We start from the raw sequence: 13,485 nt of genomic DNA, 5'->3' as shown, positions 1-13,485 counted from the left end.
CATAAGGTGGGTTTGATTTTTCAAAACTCCGCTCAGTTGTCTGCAACTGTAGAGCACCGCAAGGCATATAATTCAGTGATGAGTGGCTGTGGGTGTGGTAATGGGATATTTGAGAGGTCTTTTCCTCTCTGATTCATGTTGCTACGAGAGACTAGTGTTTGTTTCTGCTACCAGCCAGGCTTTTTAAAACGGATGAGGACTCTCAGCGCTGACACTCATTTAAAATGGCTTTATTTTGAGCACCATTACAGTATAATCCTGACACATTAGATACAAGTGTTCTTTCCCCCCAGTGGGATTCTGTAATTTATCCTGAAAAATGCAAAGCAAGCAACCTATCGAACTGCATTAATTGGTGTCATTACTGTGCATCATTATATCAGTCGTATTGTGCAAGAGTTTATGTATGAGTGTGAGAGAGAGGGCTGGGATTGAGGTTCCTTGTTAATGATTCAACAAACTTGGCAGTACTGGGAACAGAGCAGAAGAGCTCATTGTGAATAAATGGGAACAGACTGTCTGCTCAAAGTAATGATTATTTACACTCCTATGGCCAAAAAGCCTTCTAAAAGACATAATTAAACACCTAGAACTTTAGTAGGATATGTACACTAACGTATCCTACTAGTAGTACACTAACATTCAAAACTTTTGGGTCTGTGAGATTTTCTTAATATTTCATATTTAAAAAGTCTTATGTTACAATTTAAAATAACTGTTTTCTATTTAATATATCTTATTTTAATATGTAATTTATTCCTGTGATGGAATGCGGAATTTTCTCATGGTCTCATGATCCTTCAGAAATCATTCTAATATGCTGATATGGTGCTCAAGAAACATTTCTTACTATTACCAATGTTGAAAACAGTTGTGCTGCTTTTGTGTGGAAAATGTGATACATTTTGTTCAGGATTCTTTGACAGTGTCTTTGACATTTTACAGTGTCATTGTTACATAATATGTTACATGTAGTTACTATAGTAATAACTATATATTATGCATAATTACATGCAACTAACCCTAAACCAAACCCTAATCCTAACCCTATAGTAAGTACATTACTTAATATTACTCAGTACTTAAATGTATAATTACAGTGTAACAACGACACCTTAAAATAAAGTATAACAGAAAGTTCAAAAGAACAGCATTTATTTAGAACAGAAATCTTATGTAACAAATGACTTTACTGTCACTTTCGATAAATTGAATGTGTACTTGCTGAATAATTTTTCCCTAAAATTTTGAACAGTAGTGTATATTCATTAATGGTTCTGGTTAAGGCAGTACTTTGGCATTCAACACCCCAAAAAACCTTCTTAAACCATATGTTTTTTGCTGGTCTTAGATGGTTTAAGCCTCACCAAGCTAATGTGTGTCTGGTTTAGCTGGTCAATCAAATGGTTTACCTGCCACACCAGACCAACTAAAACCAGATTAAGCCGTTCAAGGTTGTCTTTTCCAATAGGGTCATAATTTATGTTTGTGCTACATAAATCAAATCATGTTCCTTGAGTAGAGGTGTGCTAGTACTTTTCTAAGGGACATAGAAAGGCAAACAGGAAGAGACTGAGATAAAGAGTGAGGGAAAAGTGAGAATAAAAGAGTGGAGATTAGTATAAAAACTGGCAAAAGAAACTCTTTGATCACTCACATGTAGAATAACGCCCTTCTCCAGCAGACTCTGCTTTTTGGCAGTCATTACAAAGTAGTGTGTGTCATCCTTATAGTAGACTATGTTTTCCAGGTCAATTCCTGTGGAGGCAAACCAACAGAGAAAAGGACAAAATGAGTGAGAGGGAGGCAAGAGGGAGGGAGAGATTAAAGTGGAGATGTGACAGACAGCATGTCAACGGGGGAAAAGGGGACAGAGAAAGAGGAAGTTGTTTGCATCCGTTCGCTGATGTAATTATGTTCCATCTGCGCAGCAGATAATGCGCCCACTCCCTCAATCAACAGGAGAAAGAGAGAGAGGGATGACATTGATTATACAACTCAGAAAACAGCAACAAAAACTGCCCTCAACACAAAGCACAGGGACAGATCATCAATAAAATATTTTCCATGTATTTATTTCCTACACTGCTGGAACTTCAAGAAGTACCACAAAAGAGATTCATGCAGTGTTCTGAAATGAGGAAGCAAAGTCCTCAGTTGTGTGTGTTACGTGTTGTACTTAAGGTTGTCACCTTTTCCAGGTTAAATAAACATTACATTACAAAAAAAAGAAGCAAAACAATTATATTTTGTATTTTTAAATTACATCTATTTATTAAAACCAAGTATAAATCTCATCAAGTTAGTGTTAAGCATTTTTACATTTATTCTAAAACAATAACTAAAGGCTATACCAATTTAAACAATATATTTGATTTGATGTCCATGTTATATTAACTGATGTTCAGCTATTCTTTTTAATAGTCAACTTATTCTCAGATCATCATCAGTCATCAAGCTCTGTAAAAACAGGTCAAAGACATGAAGATATACCTTTAATTTCACCAAGCTGATTGCACAAATCATCATGTTTTCAGGCCATCTCAAGTTTGATTTTGACGTGACAAAGCGGTAAAATCTAAGTGACTGAGTTGTTTACTTTTTAGTTAGTCTTCCCATTAGTGGCATCATTTTGTTTATTCAGACTGATTAGCGAATGCACATAAAAAAAAAGAGGCGGGAATCATGACACAAACCAATTGTATCCAATCATAACCAATCAAATCTAATCATAGCACGATGGAGGCATTGCCTCCTCTCACATGACTTTACCCCATTAACCCTTTCACACGTAAGTTTAAAATATTCTGGCTGACCCCCCCAGCGTGAGTTTTTCAAGGCGACCGTTATTTAGAACGTGTCACTTTATGGTTTCCATGGTGACGCGTCATTGCTTGTCACGTGACACCGCAGCAACAACAGCGCTGAATGAATGATGATCTGCTTTTATGTCAGTTTTCCTTTTTAATTAAAAATATTCACAAATTTTTTAACTATGGCATGAAATATCTGATATTTCGATTGTCAAATATATGCAAGTGGAAGTGTTTTGTTGTTTAAACACCTTTATAACGATCGCGTTAGTTGAGCTGTATGCGCGATGGGCGCCGCCATCTTAGTTTGTGCCGCAGACGCAGTTCAGAGAATCGGATCTGTTGGATTTACAACACGTGAATTCATCCACTTCTCCCGAAATACATAAAAGTAAGTGGCTGGTGAACTGGGAGAAGAATAGAGTAAACTTTAAAGTTACTTACACAATGTGTATCTGATATGAATAAAACGTAATTATAATGGTAAGGATTACTATTGCCTCTTCCGTAGACATCTGTGTGTATTTTACAAACTCTAAATGTATTGTTTTTTTTTAGTACTTATGTGAATTTATATGTCTGAAACCTAAAATAAACATTATGTGGTTGAAAACACTGAAAAGTTGTGATATATGACAGCTCTGAGCGCGCATGTCTCTGGCTCAGCGCCAGCCATCGCGCGAAAGCACATTTGAATTTAGCGGTTGATCACATGATGCACCGACCGTTCTAATCATTCCGGTGTGATCGTACGCTCCAGGGACCAGCCTAGACTGATCACACCGGTGTGATCGTACGTGCGAAAGGGTTAATTCTCAATTACACACCATCAAACCCACCACCCACTTTAGGGGGTCTGCTAAAACTCAATGGGCTCAGGGGAAGCACGAAAGATGTGGACTCCTGCTGTAACTTTACCTGCGTGTGTCGCTGTTGGACAGTGCTACTTTAGAAAAACGAGTGATGCACTTTTTAATGTCACATTTTGTAAAAATTTTCTCATCAAATTTTTTGGCCCTTGCCTCCTTGGAGGAAACGCCCCTGATATATCTTCAATAAGAGTGCTTTTTTTTACCTGTGGCTTCTCTAAGGTCCTGAAAGAACTTCTGGTTGAAGATGAAGGCAACTCCACTGATCTCTTCCACCTTTGCCTCTGCAGTCGTGTTGCGGTTAATGAAGTTTGCTGTAATAGCGATAGCCAGTTTGCCCCTGAACTCCTTCCTCCTGAACCCTGGAGAGACAGGATAAGTATTCACTTTTATAGATAATTTCTCCTAAATAAGCAGAAAGATTTAAATGTATCATTCATGCCTGCAGGATAAACCGAGTGGGGCGAGTTACACGTCAAGGTTTGTTCAAGCCCCTTAGCATACACCACTAATTATTTTTTTCATGTCAAGACAAGAACCAAAGATTTAGAGAGAACATTCAAAATGTTCGTATTATATGAAGTGCTATTCTTACCTGACAGTGTGTTTCTCCTCCCATCAGCCCCAATGATGACATCAAACTCTAGCTCATTGACTGGATGTGTTCTGGGGTGGACCTCAGCTCTCCACCCAATTCCTGAAAAACCAACAGCGATGACATACAAGTCCTTTCTCGACAAGATTTAGTGTCCATTCAGGATATGCCTAGGCTCTTTAGAACGGCCGGTATTTATGTGGAAATGGAAACAAATGAATGGAACAGCTAAATTTCAGCATGGAAAGGACACAAGAAAGTAATCTTACTCTCATTCTCTTGGTCTTCTGGTGGCTCAATGAGGCCTTTGAACTCCACGTTGACGTGGATCTCGATGCCAAGAAGAAGAGCTACCTTCAAGAGCATCAGCTGCAATTGGCGAATACCTGGAGTAAGATAATTCAAAAACATAGACCCCGTTTATTATCCGACTCAAGTGGACCAGACATTCTAGAGGAGTTTCACTAATTAGATGCATCACTTCCACAAGACGGTTAATCCAACAAAACACACATCCAAGTTATTTTTCTTCTTGGGCAAAACTGTTATACCTTGCTGGCAAAGTTTAAAGCCTTCGTTTTGGCAGGTTTTACCCAACACATCCCACAATGATTACATGAGTAGGCGGCTACTGAATGTCTGGGATGCATCAGCACAAATTAGCATTTACTACACACTTGATAGGAGTCCCTGAACACCTACGAAGGTGGTTTGGGTCTCCAAGTAGGGCTGGGCGATATATCGATATTAAAAAAATATATCGATATATTTTTAAATGCGATATGGAATTAGACCATATCGCATATATCGATATAGTTCAAATTTGCGCTGTGATCCTTGCTCCAAGCAAGCTGTTGACCCGGAGCTCTCTGCACTGCTCCCAGCACCCCCGCTCCCGCCACCACCCCTCCTTTTCCACTCTGCGTGCGTGTGTTTAGAGCATGTTATGTTATGAGAGGCGAATCATGACTACTTCAGAAAACCCAGCACAATAGGAACTACTAGGCAGTGGCATAAGTGTACGCTGAAATAAAGTCTTTCACCTCAGAAAAACGTACTTTCTTGTCCTGTCAGCCGTTATACTGTACTCGTAGCGCACACTCAATTGCACGCGCAAATGCGGCGGCGCTCGCTGTGTATATATAGGCAAATTATGGCAAACTATATAGGCAAATTATAACACGTTTACACAAAATTTGTTTATATATATATATATATATATATATATATATATTCAATGTAAATTTTGATAATCATAATAAATCGCAATTACAATTCCAAGGGAATAATCGGCAATTATGATTTTTGTCATAATCGTGCAGCCCTAAGGTGAAGAAACCTGTTTATTATTTATTCATTTGATTTTGCAACTGTTCACTGAAATAGCCGGTTTCAATAAAACTACTTGTGACATGTCAGATTTGGCTTTGACTTTGACTGAACATTTGCTCTCACTTTGTGGAAAAAATATCGATATTCAGCCTAAATATATCGGGATATGACTTTTGGTCCATATCGCCCAGCCCTATCTCCAAGGTGCATCGTAACACATTTACATCTACATTTAGTGCTGTAATGGGATCATCTGTAATGGATGTCTGTACTGTAGAGGTTAATTTTTTCTCTAAAAGAAAAAAAATGTATATACTACTCACTGATATGGTCGATGGCTCCAGCACAAAACTTGCCGTAGAACTTCTTGGCTCCAAGACCCCTCAGATCCTGAATGGTGTAAGGCCAAAGATGGAGCACATTGTTTCTGGAGAATGCATCCCTCTTCTCCAACAAAACCACCTTGGCTCCAAGGAAGCCCAGCTCTATGGCTGTACGTAAACCACATGGTCCAGCTCCAATGATCAGACACTGAGAAACCCAATCCACAAAGGATAAAAACCAAATCATCAAGCCACATAAAAACTCAATCTATTTTGAACAAAATTAGAACATTGAAAGTTTGAGAACTAGTAACCAAAACACTCTCCTATGCCCCAGGGAAACTTTCATACCTTGGTGTTGGCACAGGCCCTTCCTTTTTTGTATTCTTTGTGGCTGGCGCGCTTGTCTAATTTGGCCCAGAGGGCTTTGGCTTTCCAGTAGTTGAGCTTGGACTTGAGTTTGTGGTAGAACACACGGTATTCATTGGGCTTGAGTTCCAGGAAGTCACAAAGCTCTTGAAAAGCCTTGAGAGTGCCTTTGAAGGTGGTGGCCTGGACGAAGCGGTCAAAGAGCACATGGGACTGATTCACCCCTTCTCCCACCGCATTGACGCCTCCATCTCCCATGGTCTCTTGACCCGATAAGCAGGGATTATGGGACAAGCCCCGTCCAGCTCACTCAGAGTCTGTCTGTTTTCGATTCAACTTCCGCCATAGGCCATTTTCACCCTGAATGAAGAAAGAAGAAAAGATTTGTCAAACATTTTATGTAGAGATTGCTATGGCACACATGGAAATGCACAGAACATTGCAGAAGTAAAAATATTTTTCATTGTCAATATTTAGGATTTAGTGATAATGACATTTAATTATCCTCTCTGCAAAAAAAAGGAGAACTGCTTCATGATTAAGTTATGTAAAAGTAAGCTCAAGTCATTAAGATATCACTTTATGTTTCTACAGAGCAAGAACATTATATACGGCCTAGGCCTAATGCAGTTATGTAAAACATACTGTGTGAAACAAGTCTATGAAACAGGTTTTAAAAGTTAACACCTTTCACTAACAGAGTAGGATGCCAAAAACCTTGCCTGGAAAATTTCACATAGCCTAAAGGACCTAGAAGCTCTAATAAAGACTTGGCATTAAAGAGCTGAAAATGCCCCATGCCCTTATCTGAGAGTCAGTGACCACAGGAAGTCTGATGAACGCACAGAAACCCAAACAGGAAACGCTGAACCTTTGGAAGTCTGTGCATTCTACTGTGAACAAGACACCCCAGATACAATAAATAAACATAAACCGCATTGCTGCACGGTTATCAAAAACTATTGCTGACACCATGTCCTACTCAGGTGTCAAATAGTCTTGCATAGCCAAACTTTTATCAGTATGCATGTTAATCTTTAAAGATTATTCTGGTGAAGAACTGGCCATTCTTCAGATGGGAGGAGACCTCCTGATTCTGATCGACATGTAAAGCAACCAGCTAAAGTTTATTTTGCCCTTAAACGGTGAGAAAGACTCACATAGAATGCCACACTCTTCTATTCAGACTCACAAAGACCAGATATCATTGCCATTTGCCAAAAAAGAAAAAAAGGCCTAGAAATGCTGATAACCAGAGATTTCGGTAACGTGCTAGTGAGCAGGAAAGTTTTCTGAAAGAAAAATTTCCAAGATGCTCTAAAGACACGGAGAGAAAAGAATGCTGAGCAATCAAAAAAGACTGAAATACATAATCCAGACCCATCTAAAGAATCACATTCAGACTGTATTTCAATTGGGCAACTGAAAGTGACCACACAGCTAGCTGTCATCAACTGAAATAGAACATCTAAAATATCACAAATTAGCAGTTTCTCATGGCCAAGGACATGTGCATGCACACAGTCCCATTTAAACAAACTCAGACTCACACAGACTGCTAAGGTGTGGTCTGGATGAAGGAAATCTCCACCTCACGAAATACGATGAAAGGGAAGGTAGGTGAAGGGTTAGTGTGAGGGCCCTTTCACTCGGTTCCAGCTCTAGTCTGCTGTGAAAACACACTCCTGACCTCACTGCCCTGAAACTGCTGTGCCAGCGGCCAGCGCAACACCATGGCCAGCCACTGAAAGACTCAGTGTCACAAAGCCACGAGACGTGATGTAACGACATTGTCCCCACGTTTTCATAATCGTGAAATTTTAGCTGACAATTGAAATGTAGCCAAATACAAAAAATTGCAATTAAAAATAAAACCGTACCTGCGGTGTTAGCTTAATATATTTAATAGTCATTTACAAACAACAAAATGTAGCCTATTCTTTGTTAGGGTTTTATAATAAAATTTGACAGCGGATAAATAATATAATAATGATAAACAATAACAAATGGATTTCACAGTCACAAAGTATTTCGTCCTTTCACTACACATGTCAGGCTGTTGCATTGACTTTGAAAATTGGAAAGGCGTGTGAATGCACTACTGAGGCACATGGATCTGGTTACCCGTTTCCTCTCTCCATAACCCTCTGACATGACACTAATGCATCAAATGGATACACTTTTTTGCACGGCAGCAGTCATGTAAACAAATACGATGCTGAAATACATTGACGTTCAAAGTACAGCTCATTTAACAAAGATTGCTGAATGAAAGAAAAAACTGTTTTCTTTTGAAAGTGTGCAGAAATTGAACCTCATAGGACAAATATAGATTTTTTTTTTTCTGGTTGTCCTCATGCGGCTTTACTTCTGTCGGCCCCTGAAAGCCGAGAACCTCGGCACGTATATGATATCAGAAACCCTCAGCGGCGAAGCTTGGGTAACACTGACTAACCTGTTTAAAGCCCTCAAAGAGTTACAAGTGAAGAGATTGACTCCTGAAGAGCATGGGAAAGAAGCTGGTTTCACATATAGCCTACACGTGTACAAACACCACATGGTCACTCAGACATAAAACCCACAGAACCAGCATACTTTTCACATTTTCTGTGTTGATGGTGGAGGGAAAACCTGCAGAAATCTGTGGAATGGATTTAAAAGAAGCTGAAACCATTATTTAAAAAATACAAGTGGCAAGGATGTGTAGAAAACAACAGCAGTTAAAATCATGAAGAAGTCCGCTGAGATTGTATGGAATTCTGTGGATTCCATGCAGGACTAGCCATAAGCCGAGAAGGAAGCATGACCATGTGCATGTAACTACAACCATACAAGTATTGTGAAACATGGGTCTAATTGTATGGAGATCATTTAATAGACGGCAGGCTGCATTTTTCGGGCACTAGCCTAATGTGGAAGCATTGTTAATACTAATACATTTAAATAAGTAATTTAAATAAAATAAAATAAAAAACACAAAACTAATGAAATATTTTTGTTGACTATAACTGCAAAAATTAAATAGAATATGAACTGATTTGCATTAACTTTTATGATTTCCATGACATTTCCAGGTCATTTAAAAATGTTCATTTACCATTTCAAAGTGTTACATGACCATTAAAACTCTAATGTTTCCCCTAAAATCTTTATGTTGTACAACTTGGTGACAAACCACAGAACATGGATCACTTCCTAAAAAAATAATATAGAGACTTCTAAAAAGAGAGACTCTGACCACAGCAACAAACCAACACTAAAAAAAAATCTGTTGTTCATCACACTGACTCATGGGAGGATGTGAAGAGCCAGGTTATATAATTCTGTAAGGCCCTATAGCCACATTAAAGTTACAGCATAACATCATTTTAACTCCTGGCATGCCCGAACACTTCCAAAACAGGGCCTGCTATAATTGAACACAGGTCTTTATCCAGTATCTCTTTCACAGAGGAAACGCCCACATTTCTGCCATGGTGTGACCTGTCACTATAGGTATATTCAATTTCAGACACAGCTATCTGGCCTGTGTCACACACAGCAATGTGGTGTTAATGATATACCCTAGCTGCTATGAATACACACTGAACTTTGTATGACATGAGAGAAACAGAAGACAACCACTACGGACATGCTGATAAACAGCATTACAGAGACAAAGCGCAATATGTTCAAATCTATTCAACACAACAGCAAGAAGACTGAATGAATAACTAATCAGATACATATACAACCTGTAACTGTACAGTAGAGGGAATCCAAATAACTGTTTTGATTCATGCCTTCTAAAACAAACACGCTTGCATCATGCATTTTTTAACTTTATGGAGAGAGATTGTGACACACTCTGGGCTAAAAATAGACCATATTACATGTCTGAATGGACTGTACAAAAAGCTCTTTCCACACTTCCCTTCCTGTCGGAACCCCATATATTTCCAGTATGCTTCCTGTATTGGCATGTGGATGGAAGACATGTCAGAGTTTTAGCTTAAAAATGAAGGACTTCATACACAAAGGACTGTATTACTTCAGACAGCAATTACCAGCCGATCACACAAAAAAGCAATTTCTTAGCTCAGTATAAGAAAACAATATAATATTTATTTTCCATCGTTTAAGATTATTACTATCATAATTTTATATGGAAATCACATTTAAAAAGAAATAATTTCCATGGTCATCAAAAACAAATATGAAAAATGTGTGTGCGGCGTGTGTAATATAGGATATATTTTTCAGCAAAAGATGCCAATATCTAGACTAAAAGGGTAAATTATCAATGTATACATTTCATGCATTTTAACATTTATTTATATTTAAATATACTTTTCCAGCAACCTGTCTGGTCTGCTTAAACACAAAAAATAACATTTTCTTAGACAGTAACAGTCTGCACCGAACGCTTCCCGTTAATGCTTTGTCAAATCTTTTTTTTTTTTTTTTTGGTTGAACTATTTCGTTTAATCAGCAAAGCAGGTACAGTTATTGGCCGATTCTGATATGGCCAGATGTCTGGTGATTAGGGCTGCTGATATCTGAACAAACTCAAGTCATGATGAGGCAGCAGATGTTTAACCACAGACACAATTTAGATAAACATTGTCTATCTTAGTTCAGTATAATGATATCAAGTTCACTCTCTCACCTTCACGACGTTTAATTGCACTGCTGCTGGTTCCAGGGAAATCATGAGATCACATGTAACATTTAAAAACATGAAAGCTAAAATCACTTTCACATGACAGACCGTAAGGGGCAAGATCAAATATATTTAAAGACACTATAGCCCGAGGGACATACAATGCATAACTCAAATCTCTAGATTTTAATAAACGCAGAGAAATAAAATCACAACCTCCATTCATTTCTCTTACAGGAAGTCTCTGCACATTTATCTTCAAGTCTCTTTGTTTGGCTGTGATTTTCCTCATCTAAAAACTCCCATGGGAGCGAAGGGGCTTCCTTCACCGTCGCATAAAACATTAGGCTGCACCCCTATGCCGTCTATCAAACAGCTGTGATGTCTCCTCCTCCTACTGTGTCTTTCCCTTCAGATAATCAGGTGAGAAGGAGTGCTGTCGCTATGGTAACATCACCAAAGGAGTATGACATCATTATACACATGCTGTAATGGAGGAGGGGAGCTAAGCCAACAGAGCCGCATGTGGGCAGGTAAACAAAGCAAACTGATGTGGGCGAGGCAAACTAGGCCAGTATCCACCTGAAATTAGCTGGGTTCTTTCTCTCAAAAGAATGGCAACTGTAGTGAGTGTCCTGATATAAAAAAGTAGGCGATCCTTTCAAATGGAGTTACAAAAATGCATGCGATAATATTACCCATAATTACAGTCTGAACACTATCCACCACACCTCGATGATGTGTATAATAGTAACTCTGTGCTCAGAATCCTTAATGGGTTAGTTCACCCAAAATTTTTAATTCTGTCATAATTTCTTTTCTGTCCTCATGTCGTTCCAAATCGTAAGTAGGGATGCAGTGAAAATTAAATTCTGGGCCAAAACCCATTAATTAGGTATTAATATCTTATTTTACATTCGTTTATATATATATATATATATATATATATATATATATATATATATATATATATATATATATATATATATATATATTTTTTTTTTTTTTTTTATGAAATCTGACAGATTTCTGTCTCTTCATTGACAGTCCACACATCTACCATTTTGACACTTCAAAAAGATCATAAAGAGATTGTAATCCATCTGAATTGAGGGGTTTCGTCCAAATTTTCTGAAGAGACTCGATCGCTTTATATGATGAACGGATTGAATTTAGGATTTTATTCCCATAAAAAAAATTTGATCAGCAAACATAAACGGAAGCTCAACCGAAAACGAGAAGAAATCTCAACGTTGGTTATTGCGAAAGCTCAAACGTAATGTGTAACACACGAGAATGAACTCATTGGTTCTCGCACGTCAAGCGAACATGCTTGAACTTCCGCTTACCACAAATGATGTGTGCGTTGATGAATGTTCATATGTGATTGTGAATAAAAGCCTAAATTAAATCTGTTCTTCATATAAAGCGATCGTGTCTCTTCAGAAAATTTGGACTACACCACTCTATTCATATGGATTAGTTTTACAATCTCTTTATGAACTTTTTGAAGCGTCAAAGTGGTAGTTGCGTAGACTGTCAATAGAGTGACAGAAAACTCTCAGATTTCATCAAAAAGATCTTCATTTGTGTTCTGAAGATGAACGAAAGTCTTACAGGTTTGGAGTGACATGAGGTCGAGCAAATGACAGAATTTTAAACTAACCCTTTAACCGTTGAGGTGGTTTCAACTACAAGACAATGTTTTTCATGCCAAGTAAACATGAAACATATAGGCTAATGTAACTAAAACACAGACAAACTCAAAAACTGAATAGCTAGAGAACAATTACATGAAACATTTTGCAAGGTGTTCATGAACACAATGATATAAACGCATGAGAAATCAGTAATACAGAGCTTGAGAAGTGAATCCATCAAGAAAGAAAATAAAAACACGTTACATTTTGAGGGACTAGTTCAAAACAAACATGTAGGCCTATGGTATAGCCTACTGTTTTTCTATGAAACAGAAAATGGGGCATTTTGAAAAATCTTTTTGGAACTTGGCAGTCGTGGTCATTATGACCTGTCATTGTATGGAAAAGAAAGAAATTCTGCTTTTATGTTTGACACAGAAAAAAAAAACAGCAGGGATTGGAATGACAACAGAATTTCCGTGTTTGGGTGAACTATTCCTTTAAATAATCACAGTCTATATGTTCACCACAGATCATAGTGAACACACATAAGTTCTGTCATCAACCAGCTTTCCATAGCTTACCATTTTCCACACCAAGATTAAAAGACACGGCCTACAAACCGTCTAAACGCAAGCTCCATAACACAGACTGTATCACAAATAGAGACACATACTTCATTATGAAAATATGCCACCACAGAAATGCTGTGCCAAGAAAACAAATGCTATATTATGTATACTAATAAACAGAAGTTTATTTCTGAGAACTAATTGAAAGAGTTTATTGACGTAGAGTTTTATTTTAAGATAAATGTATGCACATTTTGACCCATTTATTTGTGAGTCACCTGAATTATCTCATGTCTATACATTGAATTGCAGTATCTTGTTCAGACAAAT

At 37.9% G+C, this 13,485-nt stretch overlaps 1 protein-coding gene across 4 annotated transcripts in view; it reads right to left on the bottom strand.

The window, feature by feature from the left end:
• Positions 1–13,485, bottom strand: part of mical3a (microtubule associated monooxygenase, calponin and LIM domain containing 3a) — an 84,569-nt gene that overhangs the window by 56,812 nt on the left and 14,272 nt on the right. For all 4 annotated transcript variants that reach the window (XM_084409242.1, XM_084409243.1, XM_084409244.1 and 1 more), the window contains exons 2-7: positions 6,284–6,661; positions 5,933–6,140; positions 4,547–4,663; positions 4,278–4,379; positions 3,889–4,044; positions 1,658–1,758 (exon numbers count right to left, since the gene is read on the bottom strand). In XM_084409242.1, the coding sequence (XP_084265368.1) occupies positions 1,658–1,758; positions 3,889–4,044; positions 4,278–4,379; positions 4,547–4,663; positions 5,933–6,140; positions 6,284–6,559 (960 nt within the window). In that variant the 5' untranslated portion in view covers positions 6,560–6,661. The remainder of the gene's footprint in view (positions 1–1,657; positions 1,759–3,888; positions 4,045–4,277; positions 4,380–4,546; positions 4,664–5,932; positions 6,141–6,283; positions 6,662–13,485) is intronic.

Source organism: Rutilus rutilus (genome assembly GCF_951802725.1).
Source record: "Rutilus rutilus genome assembly, chromosome: 5".
Taxonomy (NCBI): Eukaryota; Metazoa; Chordata; class Actinopteri; order Cypriniformes; family Leuciscidae; genus Rutilus; species Rutilus rutilus.
This window is presented reverse-complemented; position numbering and strand designations above follow the sequence as displayed.